General features: G+C 43.9%; 1 protein-coding gene across 3 annotated transcripts in view; it reads left to right on the top strand.

The window, feature by feature from the left end:
• tbck (TBC1 domain containing kinase) overlaps positions 1-23,363 on the top strand; it is a 195,960-nt gene that overhangs the window by 23,620 nt on the left and 148,977 nt on the right. For 2 of the 3 annotated variants that reach the window (XM_072583894.1, XM_072583895.1), the window contains exons 3-6: positions 1,382-1,454; positions 12,601-12,715; positions 16,172-16,245; positions 20,126-20,267. In XM_072583894.1, the coding sequence (XP_072439995.1) occupies positions 1,382-1,454; positions 12,601-12,715; positions 16,172-16,245; positions 20,126-20,267 (404 nt within the window). Of the gene's footprint in view, positions 1-1,381; positions 1,455-3,047; positions 3,131-12,600; positions 12,716-16,171; positions 16,246-20,125; positions 20,268-23,363 lie in introns of those variants that run through there. The other variant, XM_072583896.1, reaches the window with a different exon arrangement.

The raw sequence follows: 23,363 nt of genomic DNA, 5'->3' as shown, positions 1-23,363 counted from the left end.
CAAACCACTAAGGCACAGCATTCTATCGATGGATTGGTTTCTAACTTGTGGCATATAATTTACAAGTGAAGATGGGACTGGGAGAAGGGAGGGATCTAAAGGGGGGAGACGTTTGTGTTTAGCATCTGGTTGTGCTTGAACATTCCAGGCTTCTAAACTAATCTCATGATGGTTCTCCTTTAGCTTCCATTTCTCAATGTCCAAGGGGGATTCCTGATACAAACTAAAGGTCCCAGTTTCAGTCCATTGTTAGTGCCAGGTGATCTGGTTTGAACTAAGCCAACAGGTGAAGAACTGGCCAAAATGCCCTCAAGGGAGAATAGTTATTTAGAGGTCTTACTCCTGGCCATTGCCTTGTAACTTCTGTTGGGAAATGCTCCTGTGGTAACATAGGGTAAATGTAGAATGTTCCTGGTTCCCCTCCCTCTCTCTGCAAACATATGGGATCACCACTACCTCCAGCTTCTCTCCAAGTCAGTGCAGACATGATGGGCAGAATGGCCATGTTATTTTGTGAATACCCACCATTCTTCTTTGGAGCTATATCACTGTTCCCTCACTTTCAATGAGACAAAATCCTGGAGTCCCGTACCTGAATAACATTGTGGGTGTGCCATCGCTGCATGACTACAGCGGTTCACGAGGCTGACTCACCACCACCCCCTTGTGGGAACTTGGAAATGTGCAACTAACTCTGGCCTGGCCAGTGAAGGGCTTTTGGCCGAAACGTCGATTTCGAAGCTACTTGGATGCTGCCTGAACTGCTGTGCTCTTCCAGCACCACTAATCCAGTGACAGTCACATCCCATCAACATTTTTTGTAAAAAGAACTATCCAGCCATTCCATTTGAACAACTCTCCACAGTAACTCCATGGCCAGCCATAAAAATTGATCAGTTAGGCAGGGGTTCCTTGATTTTCTGACTCTGAAAGAATCAGTTTCTTTAGGAGAGGTGAGGTGGAAGAGTGAGGAAGTTGAGCTGAGTGGGAGAATTCTAATATTGTTAGTTTGTGATGTGTTTGCATGCACGTTTCTCACCTTTGTGCTCTCCTACATGGGCGATACTGCGCACAGGACCGTACAAGTTTCAAAGTTTGTAACATGAGTTCATTGGATTTCCTAAAACGATCTGTACACAGTTACAATCAGTATAAACATGATGGGCCTGTAATATGTCAGACACCCATTAAGAATGGATGTTGCCAACTCCAGATATTCTGGCATTTTGTTTTTCTTCCTTTCTTGTTACTGAATAAAAAGGTTTAATTACCTGGGGCTTAGCATCGTGTAAATCTTTTAAAAGTAAATGTTAAACAACTTGGTAACAATTTCCACAACTATGTTCAACATCTTGGGGTCCTGTTCTTTGTTCTTGTACAGAAAGGCTGGTGGTTGTTACAGAGCATTATGAGAGAAGTCTGGAAGAGCTATTAAAGGAAGGAAAGCCAACCAGGTAACCTTTTAAAACACTATATACTGTTTAGTTCATAGAGATATACAGTATGGAAACAGACCCTCTTACAAAGAAACTTCTCCTGTTGCACCCAGCAGCATAATTGATCAAATTAATATTGATTGATGACCCTTCAGAAAAATCTGAGAATCGCTTTTATTGAGTAAGCTTGTATTCAATGTATCCTTCATGTGAATCAATTTAATACACATTGTGCATCAGTTAAAAGTCTGGTCCAATCAGCCCTATTAAATTTCCTGGAGCTTTTGCACTGGAACTTGCTACACTGGGGTGATCTTAAGATCTTCAGGGCATCCTGGGGAACAAGGCCAGTATCTGCAAATGTGCCGAATCAATCAAATTGAAATATTGTTAATAAGTAGCCCAGAATCTGAGTTAGGAGACAATTTAAACCAGTGAATCCAGCAATTTTCACAATGTATTATTATTTGAAAATTTTTGTTTTAAAGTGGGGGAAGGATGGATTTGGGCTCTCAGTTCTGTGATGATCTGACTCTTTCAACAAGATGTAAATTCATTTTGAACAGTGAGCTAAAGACAGCATCTCCAAAAATGTGATTTTAGCTAAATGACAAGTAAATTCCTCCCAAAATGATAATTGCCAAAGTATTTGCTGACTTGAGGTTTACAACATGGAGGCAGGAGGGAGAGAGGGGTGGAATTGCCCAGAAGCAAAGATATTCAGTCAATGTGAAGCTGGGAAAACGCAGCAGCTCAGACAGCATCTGAGGAGCAGGTAAGTCAACATTTCATGCTGAAACATTTCGTACTTTCCTGCACCTCGGATGCTGTCTGACTCGCTGTGCTTTTCCAACTTCACATCTACTGACTGACTGACTTCCAGCATCTGCAGTCCTTACAGTCTCCAAGCAGAGGTATTCAGTCAGAAACTGCTTTAGTCGAAGAGAAGAGGTCATTAACAGCAGAGGTGCTGTTGCATGCATTTCCATCAGTCAGGACTTTGGAGAAGTCACGTCTTGCTTAGAAGAAAACTCTGGAAGCAGAAGATTGTTGATGTGTTAGAGGAGGAGGACTACAAGATATGAATTTAAGGAACCGATGTTTAGAAATAATAATGAACTATGTTAGCATCTTGTTTGAGGGACTTGTGAAGAAACGTGAACTGAGAAAAATAGCATTGAGTGAATGCATAAAAATTCACCAAAAAGCAATAGATTACAGCAGGCCAGCTGAACAGAAGTATTAGTGTGAGACAAGGAGATCCTTCATTAAAGTCCTTGTAGACCACATCAAATGCATCACCCTCATCAACACCCCAAGCTATCTCCTCAAAATATTAGATCAAATTTGTCAACACATTTTTCCCTTAACAGCTCACTGTTTCCTTCTCAAGGGCAACTAGGGGTGGGCAATAAATCCTGGCCAGCCAGCAGCACCTGCATCTCATATATAGTTTTTAAAAGTTACGTTCAGATAGTGAGTGAAAGTGGTTGTTTCCCAGTGTGTTAGTGTAGTCAGTTATTCTGGGTTTGACACACTGTGTGAAGCCTATTATGTTAGGATGGTCCAGATTGAGAAATGTTTATTTTGGCTGCATTTGGCGTTCAGGTTGCGGGAGAAGAGCAATCATCCGAGATCTATTCCGAAGGCGGATTGGACCCACACCACTGTGACTTCTTTCTATCATGTGTCAGGTGAGGAGGCAGATCCTGGATTATTCTCAGGTGGAACAGGATAGAATCCTGTGCTGTGGGCAGCGATCTGATTCCCACTGGCCCTCCAATCAACTGCCCCGTCCCACCCCATCTTCTGAGATGCACGCTGTAGTCTGGAGCTAAGGATACCGGTGGGAGACGTTCCAATCCTTTCTCCTCTGCAGCTGAGCTAACCGGGGGGGGGGCTTCTCACTCGCTGTTAATATCTGCCATCGGTGTGCATTGCAGTGATTTATAGCCAAATACTCGATCTGTTTGGTGTGTTGTGAACACATTGGGTGTCACATCCTGAAGTGCGACTTGAATCCAGAGTTCCTGGCTCCAAGGCAAAGATGGTACCCATCGCATCCCAAGAGCTTGCTCCATTGGAGTTAGAGTGTGGATCTGACCAACTGAACTACAAGTGAAGTGGGAAGCTACCCAAGTCTGTAGCGTCAGTGGGGAATAAAAAGAATCCCTCTGGTTGGCATGCGAGAGACTTGCAAGAGAAACTGCCAGTGGGGTTAATTTTACATGTTTAGTGCATCCATTCAAAGACCCTACACCTGTGCTGTAGTGCAAACATAGCAAAGCTTCCAACCAACAGGGGCAGGAAAATATGATGCAGGATCATTTCTTTGCCAACAGCAGAGATGATGCAAGAACATAGAGCACTGCCAGTACTGTTTGTGGCACTCGTTCAGCACTCGACACTGCCAAGCCAACATGCAACGTCCGCTGGTATGTACCAGCTACAAGTACTGGCTTTGGGCAGGTTACATTCTGCCCACTGTACCATCCAGCAGGTGCACATGATGGCCTGTGTGTGCCAGCTCCAACCACCAAGAAAATGTCTAGCCATGAAAAGATTGGAATTACATTTCTGCTAACGTATGATCTCTGATTAAAAACTGTTCCGGACAGCATGTTTCTCAATAACTCTCTGCCCTTGATGAACTATGGTACCTTGACCCCCTGGAACTGGCATGAGAATTCATGTCATTTTAGTTCACGATGTCAATGACGCTTGATGAAAGGCATTCCACTGTAAATCCTGTGTTTGCAAGCGACATGTATTTTTACCACTTCTGGAAAATATCGACACCATGCAGATGACTGCAGTCACAGATGATCAATGTGGAACTTCTGCTGATCTGTGGGAGGCTGTGGATATCTGTGTCAGGAGTGGACTAAGTGACTTCAGTAAAGAATAGTTCAAATAGCAAAAAGACCCCACCACTAGGGATATACTTCCCTCCCCACCACTATCTGCATTTCGGAGAGACCATTCCCTCCGCCACTCTCTTGTCAGATCCATGCCAACACCCCATTCCTGCATCTTCCCCTGCTACCACAAGAAGTGCAAAACCTGTGTCCAAAGAATCCTTGCACATCCGACAAAAATTTACCTGTACCTCCACATACATCATCTACAGTATCCGTTGCACCTGATGTGGTCTCCTCTACATTGGGGAGACAACGCTAACTTGCGGATCATCCCAGAGAGCATCTCTGTGACACCTGCGCTAATCAACCCCACCGCCATGTGGTCAAACACTTTAACACCCCTTCCCACTCCACCAGGACATGCAGGTCCTGGGCCACCTCCATCGCCAAACCCTAACCACCCGATGCCTGGAGGAAGAATGCCTCATCTTCTGCCTTCGATCCCATGTGGTTGCAAGGACCCATGTGGATTTCACCAGTTTTCTCATTTCCCCTCCCCCACCTTTTCCCAGTCTCAAGCCTCCAACTCAGCACCGCCCTCTTGACCGGTCCATCTTCCTTCCCACCTACCCACTTCACCCTCCTGTCTGACCTTTTTACCTTTCCTCCCCACCTTCATCTACCTATCACATTCCTAGCTACCTGCCCCTCCCATTTATCTCTCAGCCTCCCTGGGCCCACAGGACTTATTCCTGATGAAGGGCTTATACCCAAAACGTCGATTTTCCTGCTCCTCGGATGCTACCTGATCTGCTGTGCTTTTCCAGCACTACAATCTTGACTCTGATCTCCAGCACCTGTAGTCCTCACTTTCTCCTGCTTTCAAATTGATCTAGTTGATTGATTTTAAGGTGATTCTAATGCAACTAACTGGCTAGGGTTTTTGGGCTCTTGTGGTGTCATGGTAGTGTCCCCACCTCTTAATCAAGAAACCTAGGTTCAAGTCCTGCCTGCTCCAGAGGTGTGTAATAGCAACTCTGAACAGGTTCATTTGAAAATTACAAACTGATGGACTACTATGTCTTTTCCAGTCCTGTACAAGGTCGAAGGAAACATTCCTCAGGGTTATTAGAGAAGGGAGCAACTTTCTAAACTTAGAGGCAGAGTTTATGAAGGGGACAGCTGATTCAACCTTGTCAGTTTTTACAATTAATCCTCCCAGATACTGTGACGTCTGCTTGTGATCACATTATCTGTTGCATACGATGTACAGAATAATGTTATCGTAATGATGGGTTGAAGGAAGAGGCAAATGAAATAAAATCAAAGAACTGGGACTCTGAAATAAAATCAGAAAATGCTGGAGCAGCTAGGTAAGTCTGACATTGTCTGTGGAGAGAAAAACAGTTAATATTTTGAGTCTAGTGATTCATTTATTCATTCATTTGAAACATTAACTCTGTTTTTCTCTCTATAAGTGCTGCCAGACCTGCTGAGTTTATCCAGCACTCTGATTTTGAAATGTGTCTCAGTTTCTCTCAGACACGCATTATGCAAAGAGGGTGCATTGCAAAGAGCTGAAATTTGTCTCTGACTCTTTACAAAGCTTCAATCTTGCTATTTGTTATTAGAGCTTTGCAATTAACCATGTAGCTGTTCAACTGTGTATTCACACTCCATCTGCTGGTAAAAGTATGTAACTGCAGTAGTGACATGAATTAAAATGGTGCATTAAACAGTTTGGAGCCAGAGAAGTGTTGGACCAAACTCCAAAGTGATGGACATTCCATGGAAGGATACGGAAAACTTTTCATTGAGGAAATGTGTGCAGCTAAATATGTATCTGTTACCTTCAGTTGTGAAATGTTCCAGGTGGTGTGGAGAAACTGATAGAACAGCAAAATCATGTGACGTGAAATGACATGGCTTTAATATCAGCAATGCCCTGCCAAGTTTGAAATAATATTTCTCCATCTGACGCTTGCCTTCATTGCTCAGACCTTTGAGTACGGGAGTTGAAATGTCATGTTGAGGTTATTCAGGACGTTGGTGAGGCCTGTTATAAAGTCATAAAGTTATAGAGTCATACAGGAGGGAAACAGACCCTTCAGTCCAATTCATCCAAGCTGACTATAATCCCAAGCTAAACTAGTCCCACCTGCCTACTCCTGGCTCATACATCTCCAAACCTTTCCTATTCATGTACTTACCTAAGTATCTTTTAAACATTCCACATCCGAACCTCCCTCTGTGTAAAACATTTGCCCCTCGTGTCTTTTCTGGGATACTGTGTGCAGGTCTGGTCATTATAGGAAGGATGTTATTAAACTGGAGAGGGTTCAGAACAAAGTTACCAGGATGTAGGTGGGAATGCAGGGTTTGAGATTTAAAAATAGTCTGAAGGGACTCGGCAAGATGGCAGCCATTCAGTCGAACTGCTGTGGATGGCTCTGCCTAACATCCAAGGCAAATAGATGTTTTTTTTACCATCCCTGGCCAACTTATATGGTGGAATTGTTAATTTAAAAGCTTGAAGAACACATATTCATTGACAATTTGGAGTGGGAAGGATGCCAAAAGGAAAAGGAATGAGCAAACAGCAGCAAGGAGAACACTCCCCTGCAGCACTGGGCACACCAGAGGTTGCCGCAGCCTCTCCTGAACCCCCGGCGGACCTGACGGACTCACTGGAATTGGCGGCAGTGATGGCGAGACTTACCATGGAGGTTGAGGCTGCGATCGAGGAGATCAGTGAGGAGGTCCGTGCCCAGGTCTAACCCATTGCGTCCATGCTGCAGAAGCATGAACAGGACCTCCAGGGCCTCTGGGAGCAGATGGAGGAGGTGGAGGCTCAAAGCATGGCCTCTGAAAAGCGGCAATCGAGTCCTCATCCGGACGGATCCAGGTACTGGAGCAGGAAGCATGGGCCTTGCGAGATCAGGTCAACGACCTCACAAATAGAGGTCGGTGGACAAATCTGCAGATTGTCAGGCTCTCAGAGGGTGAAGAAGGTGGGCAGCCGGTCAACTCCTTTGAACGCTGGCTGCCGCAATTCCTGGGTCTTCAAATCGAGTCCAGCCGGCTGCACATTGAAAGGGCCTATTGGGTGGCGGTGCACAGGTCCGGGCCAGTACAGTGTTCCCACGTGGCCCTAGTGCACTTCCTCACATACAGGAACAAGCAAAGAAGCTTCTGGATTACTGGGGAAAGATCCATAGGCACTGCTGCACAAGGGGTCAAAAATCATGTGTTTCCAGGATTTCTCAGCAGGTGTAATTCAAAAGAGGAAGTCCTTTGATGAAGTTAAAAAGAGGCTGAGGAACCAGGGCATCCAGTGCTCCATGAACTACCCCACAGTGCTTCGTATCTGCCACAAGGACCCAGCTTATATGTTTGACTCAGCAGGTAAAGCCAAGAACTTTGTGCACACTTTAAAATAGACCAGTTGGTCTGAAGAATATGGTTAATGATCATCCTCTTTTCCTTCTTTCCCTGTGTTTTCCCTTTCCCCTTTATTTTCTCTTTCCCTAATAATTTAAAAAATCATCTTGGAACATGTTGTTCCTATTATATTTTTATAACTGGATTTTGTCATGGGAAATTTTGTGGGTGCCCGTTGTTGTTTTCCCTTTTTTAGTTCTTTTTCTCTTTTAGTCATAAGTAGGGGTGACATGAAGTTGGGAATGGGTGAAGTGCTTATCCTGACTTTGTCTTCTTTTGTTGATTTAAGGATCATCTCCTTGTCTATTTACTTTTTTTAACCTAAGTCTGGGCCTGAAGGAGTTGTGCAAGAGGGGATGCGTAGGGTGAGTGCCCCTATGGGCAGAGGGGAGAGTCTCCCGTTCAAGGTTTTATAGTTGGTCTTTGTAGTTTTTTGGTAGCAATAGTTGTTTGTAGTCATGATAGTAGTTTTTGTATACACAATTCTGCAATTCTTGAGTCTTCATTTACTTATGCTCGGCACATTGCAAGCAGGGTTCTCCCTCCTGGAGGTTCAAGGGTGTCTGAAAGGGGATATGGCTAAATGTCTTGTTAAATGGTGCACCTGGAACATCAAGGAGGTCACTTGTCTGTCCTTTGTGTGCGATTGGGTAGGTAATGATCTGGGCTCAATATGGCTGGATGTCAAGGCCCCCCCCCCTGGGAAAAGTGTCCTCGTATTAACCTGTTGTTCATGGATAAGATGAGGACTGTTATGGACCACTGCTGGAACCTGATGGTTATTAGTAAGGTCAAGGCATGGAGGGCAATGCGTCAGAGTGAGGGTTGCTTATCCACTCACCACTCGACACTCACTCCCATAGTCGGTATGCCAGGGTTCCGGCCAGGAATGATGAACTCATGGACAGTGGGAGGAGTTTTCAGTTTGGGAGACTTGTTTGAGGGAGAGGCTATGATGTCTTTCAAGCAACTGAGCCGCAAATACGGGCTACCCAGCAAAGATCTTTTCTGTTAGTGCCCTCTATCGCCTGCTGGGTGGCAGGGCCTGGCAGGATATTAACTGGTAATGAGAGGTCTGGGAGCAAGAGCTAGGAATGGAGATCTCTCCTGAAACGTGGGAGGACACATGGGAGAATGTGCGAAAGATTTCAATCTGTAATAGGACATGCACCGTGCAGGTAAAAGTTCTGCACAGTGTTCATTCGGCATCAGACCGTCTGCCGAAATTTAAAAAGGGCGAATTTCCAATGTGCCCCAAATGTAAAGTAAGTGTAGGTATTCTTACCCATTGCTTCTGGACATGCCACAGGCTCCGTGTTTACTGGAGTGCTGTGGTGGGAGAGATGGGGAGGGTATTGAGGACTGAAGTCAAAGTAGATCTCTCCTCTTAGGTAAAAACAATGACTGCAGATGCTGAAAGTCAAATACTGGATTAGTGGTGCTGGAAGAGCACAGCAGTTCAGGCAGCATCCAACGAGCAGCGAAATCAACGTTTCGGGCAAAAGCCCTTCATCAGGAATAAAGGCAATGAGCCTGAAGCATGGAGAGATAAGCTAGAGGAGGGTGGGGGTGGGGAGAGAGTAGCATAGAGTACAATGGGTGAGTGGGGGAGGAGATGAAGGTGATAGGTCAAGGAGGAGAGGGTGGAGTGGATAGGTGGAAAAGAAGATAGGCAGGTCGGACAAGTCAAGGAGGCAGTAACTGAGCTGGAAGTTTGAAACTAGGATGAGGTGGGGGAAGGGGAAATGAGGAAGCTGTTGAAGTCCACATTGATGCCCTGGGGTTGAAGTGTTCCGTCTTAGGTCTACCGAATTTACCATCTTTAGACGGGCATGGGGAGAAACTATTAAATATTCTTGCACACAGTGCACGGAAGAATACTCTGATGAATTGGGTACCTGAAAACCTGCCAGGTTTGTTGGGATAGTGGGAATTAATTATGGAGCACATTCCCTTGGACTTTTTCACAAATATGGTGCACCAACAGCAGACCTTTTTGAGTTATTTGGTCACAGTTCTGTCTGTTATCTTAATTAAGGTGTGCGTTTAACCAGGATGGTTAGGTTTGCTGAGCCTTGCACCCTGGAGGGAGGACTTCTGAGTTAATACTGGTGTATATATATAAAACGCTCCTGTTTTTTTTGTTTGGGAGCTTTTTTATTTTGTGTTCTTGTGTGCTCTTTTGTTTTTGTTTTTTATCAGTCACTTATTTATTGGCGTTGTTTTGCACAGTTTTTGGGTTTGTTTTGTATTATAGGGTAGGAGAAAGTGAGGACTGCAGATGCTGGAGATCAGAGCTGAAAATGTGTTGCTGGAAAAGCGCAGCAGGTCAGGCAGCATCCAAGGAACAGGAGAATCGACGTTTCGGGCATAAGCCTGAAGAAGGGCTTATGCCCGAAACGTCGATTCTCCTGTTCCTTGGATGCTGCCTGACCTGCTGTGCTTTTTCAGCAACACATTTTCAGCTCTTGTATGATAGGGTAGGCTAGTAGTTAGTAGACAGTAGTTGTATTGTAATTTGCACTTTTTATATTATACTGGTATTTGTTATACTTTCAATAACTTTATATTTTTGGAAAGTTAAAAAAAATTTTTTTGCTAATAAATATGTTTATTAAAAAAAAAGACTGGAAAAGCAAGGTCATTTTTTAATTGAAGCATAGGATGTTGAGGGATGACCTTCCTGAATTTTATAAAATCATGATAAGGTGACTAACAAGGGTCTTTTCTCTAGGATGGGAGAGTTCAAAGCTATTGGGGGGGGAGTATTTCTCAGGAGAGAGGAGAATAATTTAAAAACGATACAAGGGCAACGTTTTTACACACAGAGAGGTTCATGTGTGGAATGAGCTACCAGAGGAGGTGCTGGATGCCAGTGCAGTTACAATGTTTAAAATACATTTGGATAAGTTCATGACTAGGAAAGGCTTGGAGGGATATTTGCCAAATACAGGCAGGTGGGACTGGTTTAGTTTGGGAACATGGTTGGCATGGGCTGGTTGGACAAAATGTCTGTTTCCATGCTGTATAACTCTACAACTGGTTTTATAATGTGGCTTGTAATTTCTCAGTGTCAAAATGGGTGGTTGAGTACTTGACACTCTGTATATGAAACAAGGCTGATCATTATCCTGACTTTAAGTTTTATATGCAGTGAGTTTTTTTTCCTGATGTCATGGCTGGTATATTATTACGTCTAGAACCAAAGGATTGGATTGGGGAAATCTGCTTCGTATTTTCCCCAATCATGTAATGTTTCCCGAGGCAAATAGTTTTGTGTTGGATATATGTGTCTTTTTTCCATGGCGTTCAAGAATTTGAGAAATATTCCAGCTTGGACAATGGTCAAGCGTTACTACTTCCTACACCAGTGTAAGATTGAGGACCCTGAACCATGTTATCACTCCCTATTCAGGCTTCATAGCTCAAGCAAACCCTTGTATCAGTGTGACATTGCCATTTTGTTCATCATTCCGATCTGTGGTCACTTTGGAACACGCTAACACTAACACTTTCTCAAATTTTAGGAAGCTTTATGTGGTTGGTCACACCAGAAATGGAGCTGAGATTAACAAGCAAGGCATGGAGAACCAGATAGGGTGGAAAGCTTTACTCTGTCATGTCTGGAATCAAATCAAAAGTAAAAAGAAAATCCTGCTCCAATCCACTGCATTGACCTAGCCACACAAACAAAAACATGACAGTATACAATTCCTGTGTGGAAATACAGAGGGAGTACATGTTACATATAATATTATTTACCAGGCTGGCATGCAAAGCTTTCACCATGTTTTGGTTAATTTAGCAATTTCTGTAGAGCCAATAGTGCAGAAACAGACCGCTTGGCCCAAGATCTTGGTGCTAGTGTTCATAGCCAAACAGAGGAAAGTAAAGACTGCAGATGCTGTGGATCAGAGTCGAAGAATGTGGTGCTGGAAAAGCACAGCCGGTCAGGCAGTATCCGAGGACCAAGCGAATCGATGTTTTGGGCATAAGCCCTTCATCAGATGCTTTTCCAGCACCACACTCTTTGACTTTATACCCTAACAGTCCTTCATTCATCAATTCTGAAAAAGGGTCACTGGACCCAAAATATTAACTCAGTGTTTTTTCTCTGCAGATGCTGAGTTTTTCCAGGAAAATTTCTGTTTTTGCCTCCATCCATTAATATTGTCTGTTCCCATCCTGACAATCCCTCCCTTTGTTCACTTCATTGCCATGAGTGTATCAGTACCCACTATGGGATAAACTCTCACAACTCTCGGAGTAAATAAATTGACCTTAAACTGTTGGTGACAACTTTATATATTTATGCCCCATTGTTCTAGATGTATCCATAAGTAGACACTGTTTAGTTCATTCCACCCATTAAACATAATGGCCTATCATTGCCAGTAACTTCTAACGTAACATTGCAGTTGAAGTAGCTGACAGAAAGATAATTACATCATCTTAAAGTAGTTTAAGAGACATTGGGAAGTGAGAGAGACTTCAAGTTAATTATCTTGATAAATTCAGCATCTGTGGTAAAGCAATCTAAATACTTGTCCTGTTACATTGAAGAACCTTAAGTGTTCCCCCCTTGCAGACACTGGAATAAAGCATCATCTCTGCTACAGTCCTGCTGGCAGAGATTGTTGCCACTCCTCCATTTGTTTTTAATTCACTCATGAGACATAGGTATCACTGACTATCCCAGCACTTACTGCCCATTCTCATTGCCCTTGAGAAGGGGTAGTGAGCGACAACTAGGAGGTGGGTATTATCCAATGGAAAATTTATAAATTTAACTTAAAAACTGGGGAACTAGTATATTTCAAATAACTACTTTTAACTTTTTTTTTCCCCTAAATATCTTTCAGTCCTGGAAGGGTGCTCCAAATCGCTTTTGAGGTGTTAGAAGGGCTGGAATACATGAACAAACACAGCATGGTTCATCAAGCACTTGCACCACACAATATTCTCCTGAATTGTGAGGTAAGGGAATTTACTTTTCTCACTTTATATAGAATGTATGAATTCGAAATTTGTCACAGCAGCCGTTAATTTAAAGAAAATATTTTAAATGCTTGGTAATAGTGACAAGCCACATTTACGAATGTATGTCTGGGGAGGCAATGGCCTTGTGAAATTATTGATGCACTGTTAATCCAGAGACCCAGATAATATTTGAATCCCATCATGGCAGATGGTGGATTGTGAATTCAATAAAAAAAAAATTGATGACCATGACTCCATTGTTGATTGTCAGAAAAACCGGTGTGGTTCACTAATGCCTCTTGGGGAAGGAAACTGGCATCTGTACCTGGTCTCGCCTACACCCAACTTCAGACCCATAGCAATGTGGTTGACCCTTAACTGCCCTCTGGGCAATTAGAGATGGATAATAAATGCTGACCCAGCCAGCGATACCCTCATCCTGTAAATGAGTAAAAAAGAATGTATACCTGTTATTTTCATCCTGTAATGAAAATAACATTGCAGGATTGCCTATGTCTCAAGGCTGGACTGCAGGTTCTGGTGGATCATAGACTAAGGACTAGCTTCCAGGACTGCCCAAAGATTTGTCATATTCTGTATTAGTGGTGCTGGAAGAGCACAGCAGTTCAGGCAGCATCCAAGGAGCAGCGAAATCGACGTTTCGGGCAAAAGCCCTTCATCTGGAATACAGGCAGAGAGCCTAAAGCATGGAGAGATAAGCTAGAGGAGGGTGGGGGTGGGGAGAAAGTAGCATAGAGTACAATGGGTGAGTGGGGGAAGGAAAGGAAGAAGGTGATAGGTCAAGGAGGAGAGGGTGGAGTGGATAGGTGGAAAAGGAGATAGGCAGGTAGGACAAGTCCGGGCAAGTCATGGGGACAGTGCTGAGCTGGAAGTTTAGAACTAGGGTGAGGTGGGGGAAGGGGAAATGAGGAAACTGTTGAAGTCCACATTGATGCCCTGGGGTTGAAGTGTTCTGAGGTGGAAGATGAGGCGTTCTTCCTCCAGGCGTCTGGTGGTGAGGGAGCGGCGGTGAAGGAGGCCCAGGACCTCCATGTCCTCGGCAGAGTGGGAGGGGGAGTTGATTGGTGCGGGTGTCCCGGAGGTGTTCCCTAAAGCGCTCCGCTAGGAGGCGGTCAGTCTCCCCAAGGAGACCGCCTTCCCAAGGTCCACAAGCCTGACCACCCTGGCCGACCCATTGTCTCAGCATGCTCCTGCCCCACTCAACTCATCTCTACCTACCTCGACACTGTCCTTTCCCCCCGAGTCCAGGACCTCCCCACATACGTTCAAGACACCACCCACACCCTCCACCTCCTCCAAGACACCTTCCTCACCTCTATCCAAGGCCCTAAAGGAGCCTTCCACATCCATCAAGGTTTTACCTGCACATCCACTAATATCATTTATTGTATCAGTTGCTCCTGATGCAGTCTCCTCTACATTGGGGAGACTGGGCGCCTCCTAGCAGAGCGCTTTAAGGAACATCTCCAGGACACCCGCACCAATCAACCACACCGCCCTGTGGCCCAACATTTCAACTCTTTCCCCCCCCCACTCTGCCGAGGACATGGAGGTCCTGGGCCTCCTTCACCGCCGCTCCCTCACCACCAGACGCCTGGAGGAAGAACGCCTCATCTTCCACCTCAGAACACTTCAACCCCAGGGTATCAATGTGGACTTCAACAGTTTCCTCACCCTAGTTCCAAACTTCCAGCTCAGCACTGTCCCCATGACTTGTCCGGACTTGTCCTACCTGCCTATCTCCTTTTCCACCTATGCACTCCACCCTCTCCTCCCTGACCTATCACCTTCAGCCCCTCCCCCACTCACCCATTGTAATGTATGCTACTTTCTCCCCTCCCCCACCCTCCTCCAGCTTATCTCTCCACGCTTCAGGCTCACTGCCTTTATTCCAGATGAAGGGCTTTTGCCCAAAACGTCGATTTCTCTGCTCTTTGGATGCTGCCTGAACTGCTGTGCTCTTCCAGCACCACTAATCCAGAATCTGGTTTCCAGCATCTGCAGTCATTGTTTTTACCTCAAAGGTTTGTCATAGCCCCAGGCTAATAAGCAAGATCCTGTGACTATCTGTAGCTGCTCAGCAGATCTTGGAGTAGCCTAAACTCGAGTCATTTCTGGAACTATGCAAAGCTGGATAACAGGTCCTACAGTACCCTGACAATTGGTACTAGGTTCTTAGTTGCTGGGGTGCTACAGATCAGGGCCCAGAATGGTGTGAGACTGAGCGATGAGATGTGAAGCAGCCAATGATGGTTAATGAGGTCAGTATGCAAGGTTTGGATAAGTAGCTACTCTGTTCCACATTTTAAAGATAATGGTGTTCTTCAGTTGGATTGTAGCAAATGATGCACACTGTTCCATTGACTGACATCTTCATTTGATGGAGTTCATTTGTTTTTGTGTGAATCTTACTCCTGTGTTCCTGGCAGATTCTGTACTGAGCCCAGTGAAGGGCTGTGACATACTGAGGCTTAAAGAGGTGTGTTTTGCCCTGGTTTATTTTAGAGAGAGATCTGGAGACAGGTGTCGAGCATTCTATGAGAAGATAAGCAATTTGAGAGGCCTTGGAGTGTTTTTAAAAGGTTGGAACAATAGAATCAGCCTGAGTGGGTGTGGTCAAGCTCCCACAGATCTAGGATTTTAGTTAACTTTCGGCCATTGTTGCTGGGGTCTCAACAGGGTTTAAATGCAGTGAATCTCTCCCAGCTGTTACATACTCTGTCTCTGACGTTTGTCTCAGAATTGTCTTTTGGTGTTCTCTATTCCTGGATTGGAGAACTGCATGTGAGACTTTCTGTTTTCTGAATTAGCCTTTTTGTCACAGGTGTGTATATGCAATGTTACTATATTGGAACAGTTACTGTTTAATAGTAAAATAATCTACTTATTCTGTTAAATTTTCCAATGGAGTTAAGTTATTTCCCAAGTTCCTCCTTTTGTTGTATTTTAACTATAATATTTGAATAAATTATGTTTTGCTTAATGTCGAGTAGGTTGACCAATCGAATTGCATCTGGAACACAGCACCTCGCATTTACTTAAGAAAAAGTTAGAGTCTAGGCTACCTTCTTGATATATTTTGAGGGGATCTGGTCTGGTCCATAACTGAATAAGCAGCTTTGATTCCCTATGAGAGTGAAAGACAGACTTTAGAGGTGTGTTATATTTCTCTGCTGTTCTACACTGCACGGGATAAACATTAGTGTATGATATAATGCAGAAAGCAATGTCAGTCAATAGTGTTGAATAATTCCATGTCATAAATGGGATGACCTGGTTGATCCCGAGTCATATCCAACAATAGGCAGCTTATAAGACAAGTGGGAAGAGTGAGTGCTTTGGTTTCTTCTGAATTCAGAGATGCTCTGACTTATATTCCTGGCAAAGCCACTTCAGTTTAACATATTTGTACTTTTTTTTAAATGATAACAGGGTCATGTTAAGTTGGCGAAGTTTGGACTGTATCACATGACTGGTCACAATGCTGATGTTGACTTCCCTATTGGGTAAGAATCCAACTAGAAATCAGAAGGATTTGAACGTGACTGCTGTTATGAGTATGTCTGTCTGTATTTGGGGCAGTTGGTGTTAAATTTTACTTCTTTGCTTTTTGAAAATGGGAAGAATTAAGGCACTTTGATTCTGAAGGTTGTGGAGTCAAGAATCCCTTTGTTGAACTCAACCCAGGCTGACAATCCAATGCAATACTCAGGGTGGGCTGCAATGTCCAAGACATCGTCTTTTGGTCAAGACATCTAACCACGACTCCACCTCCCTTCTCCCATAGAAGGAAAAGATCTCATAATGCTATTTCAAGGCAGTGCAGGTGAATTCTCCCCAGCATCATGACCAATAGAGATCCCTGTCAAAAAGTGTGCTGCTGGAAAAGCACAGCCAGTCAGGCAGCATCCGAGGAGCAGGAGAGTCAATGTTTTGAGCATGAGCTCTTCATCGGGAATGAGGGACAGCCTAAGGGGGCTGAGATATAAATAGGGGGGAGGGGGAGGGGGAGGTGGAGGTGGAACTGGGAATGCGATAGGTACATGAAGATTGGGGGGTGATGGTGATAGGTTGGAATGGATAGATGGGAAGGAAGATGAACAGATAGGACAGTTTAAGAGTACGGTGCTAAGTTGTAAAGTCGGATCTGGGATTAGGTGGGGGGAGGGGAAATGAGGAAACTGGTGAAATTGACCCCCATTGATCCTGTATGGTTGAAAGGTCCCAAGGCAGAAGATGAGATGTTCTTCCTTCAGGCATTGGGTGGCTAGAGGTCCAGGACACAATAGATGACGTGTGGAAGTACAGGTCTGTCAGACATGGACCTCCACAAATGTCATCGACTGTGTCCATTGCCCTTGATGTGTTCTCCTCTACATTGGGGAGACAGGATGCCAACTTGTGGAATGTTTCAGAATACATCTCTAGGACACACACACTAAACAACCCCACCGGCCTGTGGCCAATACTTTAACTCCACGTCCCATTCCACCAAGGACATGCCAGTACTAGGCCTCCTCCACCACTAAACTCTAGCCACCCAACACCTCATTTCTCCTTTCCCCACTTTATCCCAGATCCAACCTTCCAACTCGGCCCCACCCTCTTGAACTGTCCCACCTGTCCATTCCCACCTATCTGCTCCACCCTCCGCTCCAACCTATCACTATCACCCCTCACCTTCATCTACCTATTGCATTCCCAACTACCTACCTACCAGCATCCATCCCTCTCACACCATTTATCTCTCAGCCCTCTTGGGCCATCCCCTCATTCCTGATGAAGAACTTAAGTTTAAACATCATCTCTCCTGCTCCTCAATGCTGCCTGACCAGCTTTTCCAGCACCACATCTTTTGACTCTGATCTCCAGCATCTGCAATCCTCACTTTCTCCCAATAGAGATCCTTCTAAACTGGTCAGACCAAATCTTCCAGTGGCAGCTTGGCAAATGCCCATATGCTTGGGAACTACCGAGAAAGTTTGAACCCAGTGAGCCAAGATATACTGGCTCAACTCCTCCAAGGATGACTCCAACACTGACCTGAGCATCAGGGAACCTGCTGAAGATATCTGCTGTTGGATTCTCCAGTTGTTAATCATGGAACCAGTACCTTCATTGACAATGATGAACAGCAGGAACTGTACTGAACAGGAAATGTCTTTTTCAAATGTAAACTTGAGAATAAAACACCTATTTCTCTTCCCACTCCCACCACCAACCCTGACATTGCTCATACTGTGTTACTGGCCTGATACTGCTAACCTCTGCCCTGACAGCGCACCCCATCTCTGGCAGTACCCATTCTCCTTCATCCCATCCTCACCCCACGCTGACCACAAACTTAACAACAATTCAAGTTCTTTTCAACGTTCAAGACCTCTTTAAATATTGTTGAAAAGAAAACTCACCATAACACAGCCAGCATGCTCCACTTCAGGGGATTAACCCCAACTGGTGATTTCACTGCTCCCTCTCCTCACCTGTGTTTGGATCTCTGCTATGATCGTCTGCTCTGAGAGTCCCAACAGCAGCAGCAAGCAAATATAAAGGCACACTTTTACTCGCGCTTTTGCCACTGACAATCTGGGCTGTCATCTGATTTGTGGGAGCTTACAGTGTACAAATTTGCTGCCTACATTATGACAGTGACTGTGCTATGAAGAACCTTAGTATAACTTAACTGGGAAAAGTACACGTATAATCATGTCTCATTGTTCCCCAAGCCAAGTTCCAAATAAACCACCAATTTGCCTGACTGTTTATCGCCACTCAAGTAAATTGCACCAGGTTTTATCATTAATAGAAAATAACTATATTTATTGTAACAATTTAACTTTAACACATGGCAGAGTAAAGAAAGGCTTCATAATCTACCACTATGTGACTTTAACTTTATCCCTTCAAAACACCCAAATATACGCACACGCACACGCACGCATAAAATCTCAACTGCAGACAAAATAAAACAGATGGTTTGACACAATGTTACGCATAGAAAAAATGTAGACAGGGCGTAGAATTCTGGAGATCAAAAATCCACATCTCAGTGGTGGGCTAAATTACCTCTCTCAATTCCTTTTGATTTCACAGTATAAAACACTATTATCTATATAACCATGATGGTTGTTTGCATTGATACTTGATCAGGTGGATGTAGGTTATTTCCTTTTAGAACGATTTACTTTTAGCTTGCCTGGTTTCTCAGTTTATCACCCAAGCTGGGATGGAGAGGGAGAGACAGAGTCATACAGCACAGAAACAAGCTCTTCAGCCCAACATGTCCATGCCGACCAGGTTTTCTCAACTGAACTAATCCCATTTTCCTGCTTTTGGCCTATATCCCTCTAAGCTTCTGCTATCTGTGTACTTGCCCAAATGTCTTTTAAATGTTATAATTGTATTCACCTCCTCCACTTTCCCTTACAGCTCATTCCATATGCACAGCACCTTCTGTGAAACAGTTACTTTTCAGGTTCCTTTTAAATCTCTCCCCCCTCACTTTAAACATAAGCCTCAAGTTTTGGACTCCTGAATGCTGGGGAAAAGATCTGGATTGTTCACCCTATCTATGCCCCTCATGATTTCATAAACCTCCATAAGGTCACCCTAAGCCTCCTAAGTATTCACATTACTGGTTGTGGTGGTGTCTGGCTGCCCTGCACTTAACTGCATTCTAACAAACTGTAGCTCACCCAGTTGGAGGGCTGTTGTCAGGCAGTTTTACTTCAGCACAAAGACTCTTAGTGCCACTCTGTCTCAAAACAATATTGCCTTGCACGGCAAGTTGCAAAACTCTTCTGATGTTTCAGCAACATTACAGAGCAACCTGCATTTCAGTTTACAATATAAAACAGCAAGATATGTGATCCTTTACAACCTAACTACCTGTGAAATGCTTTGTGATGTCTTGAGGCTGTGAAAAGTGCTGAATGAAGGCATATCTCTTTTTAAATACATTGAGAAAAGCTTCGAAGAATATGTTAGCAGCAGCTGGCGGGCGAAGGCAGGCAACTAGTATATATCCACAAGCAAACTGTTGTAAAACTTGATTGCACCTGTCTGCAGAGCCTGAGTGAGTGCCTGAATCTGTGCCAGCTCCTCTCAGTGTTTTTATCACTGCAGAATATCTGGTTTAAGGCTATCATTGAACATCTGGTCAAGGCAGACTAAAGGAAAGCCGATCTACTTAGAAATGATTACCTCAGAGTAAGTATCGGTATAAAAGATGCAGAGAAATTGGGTAGCTTGTAGACCATTAGAAATAACTTAATGAGCCGCTAAAACTTTAAAAAAAAAAGCAGCTGTTTGAATCTACTCAAAAGAAACACTTTTATTGCCTTCAGGCTTGCTGTTGGTTAATGTGTATTTATGGGTTGTGTTTAGGTACCCTTCATATTTGGCACCTGAGGTCATTGCTCAGGGCCTGGTCAAGTCCACTGATCACAATCAGAGCGACAGGTCATCACCTTCGGGTCCTAAGGTCGACGTGTGGTCTCTCGGTGTCATACTCTTGGAACTTTGTGTGGTACGTTGCAGAATCAGCTCCTTTATTTTTGCTTGAACTAACAGCAGGCTGTGATGGAAAGAGCTTTGATGATGTGGATTGTTTTTTCCTTAAATAGAAACATTTTAGACCTAATTGGTCCTTCAATCCGACAAAGGCATAAAATTACATGCAGTATCCTGGTGCTTATTCTGGAAGGGAGTTTGTACAAATTTTCTCCATACTAACCTTTTTTTTGTTTATGAAAGAAGAGGAGAAATGTACTCAAAGTATCCATTGTCCCTCTAACCATCATAAAATAGACTTGGAAGCTCTCCTTCAACCTATGAGCACCTCAGCCCTCAGTAGATCCAGTACTCTGTGTTAGCAGGAAGGGATAATCACTAATTGGAATCACTAATTTGAAAGAAAAACAACAAATGCTGAAAAGAGTCTGAATGTCAAGTAGCGGCAATGGAGAGAAACCAACCGATTGTTTTAGGTCAGCGATGACCTGTCAGCAGAACGATGAAAGGATAGCAAATACAAATGGATTTGAGAGAGAAAGTGAAGGGGAGAGTGGGAACAGCAAAAGAATAGCATAATGATTGGAGAGATGTCAGCCAGATGGATTGCATAGAATATGAGTTCCCTGATTGGGGTTGTTAATCTGGTTCAATCAGGGAGCCCTGGCTGACAGATATAAAGAGGCGTGTCAGGGGTTCTGCTCACTCTCGGAGCCAGCTCTGAGCTAGCTAAGTCAGTGTCATGTACTAAGCATCTGTAAATAAAAGGTGATTTGGTGATGGGATGCCAGTCTTCATGGAGTTATTTCAGATATGTCTGTGAAAGATTGAAAGGCATGAAAAATTAAGTAACAAAATATGTTATAGGCAATGGGTAATTAGCCATAGTCCAGAAAGAACCAGAGGCACTTCAGTCTCCATTAGAGAGAGATAGTTAGCTAGTTAGTTGTACATTGAAGTTGGAGGGGGGGGTGGTGAGCACCATTCTGCAAGCACAGAGCAAGAAAAAAGGCAGGTCTTCATGAACTACCTGTAGCTGGTACAGGGACTGAGCCCACTCCATTTAGTATCTTGCAATGTAGCCATTGAATTAACAGACCTTCCACATAATAATGGATAAAGGTATCCAGATCAGGTAGGACTAACTGGATATAAGAGGAATGAATTAATAAAGAATTGAGGCAAAGTGATGACAAATTGTTGAACTCAGTATTGAATTCATAGTACTGATTCAAAAGATGAGGTAGAATTCATCAAGTTTGCATTGAATTTTACTGGAACATTGCACCAGGCTGTGGACAGAGAGTTCAGAGTGGGAGCAACTTGGAGCAAGAGAAAGCTCACTGTTATGCTCATGGACTGAACAGAGATATTCCTCCAGATAGTCTCACACTCTGCTTTTGGTCTTTGATGATCTGCAATGATCTAGCCAGGCTATCTGCCAGGGTACTACTGAGTTAAATGGGAATACCATCCTTTGCTTCCCAGATGTTGACACTAATGCACAAATACAGGGTAAGAAGGAATGGAGGTTTGGGGAGGAGGGTGGTGTAGAGGCAGTTGGCTTTTTGAATGAGAGATAACACTGTAGAGGGACTCTCTGTCAGAACCCTTTCTGGGTGGACAGTAATAGGTCAATAGTCTCCACATTGAGGTTTCCTTCTGATTTTGGAATTGGTTCACTATACTTCACCAACATCCTCAATATGGAGGCATTGATTATCAGCTTCATCCCCAAGCCTCACACACCCCTTCCATATCGAGCTCTCTACTTCAAGCCTCCTCATAGCTCACAGTTACCAGGAGGGCATAGGAATTGCAGTATCCTTTGGGGATCTCTAACCCAAGACTCTCCAAAGGTGGAGAAGAACTATTTGTGAAGGTGCTGACCATATTGAGAGTCTCCCACAAGCCAAGTGGAGCCCAAGCAGAAACAGCACATTGAGCATACAAATATCTGAGCATTCCCCAGCTGCCAATGCAGCAAGGACCACCTGCCCCCCCTTCTGACAGTGTTTGGAATGATTTGAGCGTCGGACTGTTTAATCGCCAAGGGACCCACACCACCAGTTCTGCCTCAGAGGAAGAGATTCCTTGCTAGCTTTTTGTGTTTCACCCTTAGACTTGATTTAATGTCAGGCCGTGTAAGCATCGACACCATCTGGGCCACATAGCTCTTCCCATGTACAAATTATATATTCCTGAGTAACACCAATAAACCAATTGGTCATTTACCTCATTACTCTTTAGGAAACTTGGTAGTGCGCTAATTAGCAGCTATACAATGATGGTAACTGAACTCTTCAAAAGTAACTCATTGGCTTCGGGGCATACTGAAGATGTCTTTTTAAGACTGATCTTTTCAAGGCAAAGATAGATTTTGGAACAGTAAAAGAATTAAGGGTTATGGTGAGCAGGCAGGTAAGTGGAGCTGAGTGCACAATAAGATCAGCTATGAGCTTATTGAATGGCGGAGCAGGCTTGAGCAGCCAGATGACCTACTCCTGCTCCTAGTTCTTAAGTTCTTATGTGGAAAGAGTTGTATAAATACACATCATTCCTTCCTTGATCAGGAGTATGACCTAACCTCTGATTCTACTTGAAAATTAAGAAATGTAATTAGTTTGGCCAATGCAGTTTGTAACTTTTATCAAGGGAGCAAAGAGAATACATTTTTTTGATGTGGCACTTGATACATTTGAAAGAAGTGTTATTTTCCATGTGCTGGATGTTAATCTCTCAGCTCGAGGTATAGGAATCATCCCCTGTATCCAGTGGTCCAGTTGTGAAATAGAAGTCTACATCTTTAATTCCTAAAAAAATGTGGCTGTTCTTGTAATCATCTTCCTTGCCTTGTTAGCTTCGGTTCATTGACTCATTGTGTATTGATGGCTACAGACTTGACTGATTGGATGTCGATGATAGAAAAGGGAACCAAACAAATGTCATCTTGCGGTCAGAAACTGTAATGACATAAAACAGAGATGATTATTCTGTCAAAAAAAAATAGCTGAGCATGTGGTAAAGATTATAGAAAATTAGTGATGGGAACACTCATGACGACATGGTGGGTACATTCTAACCACATGTGGTATACCAGCCAAAGACAGTT

The sequence above is a fragment of the Chiloscyllium punctatum genome, chromosome 14, assembly GCF_047496795.1.
Source record: "Chiloscyllium punctatum isolate Juve2018m chromosome 14, sChiPun1.3, whole genome shotgun sequence".
NCBI classification, from domain to species: domain Eukaryota; kingdom Metazoa; phylum Chordata; class Chondrichthyes; order Orectolobiformes; family Hemiscylliidae; genus Chiloscyllium; species Chiloscyllium punctatum.
This window is presented reverse-complemented; position numbering and strand designations above follow the sequence as displayed.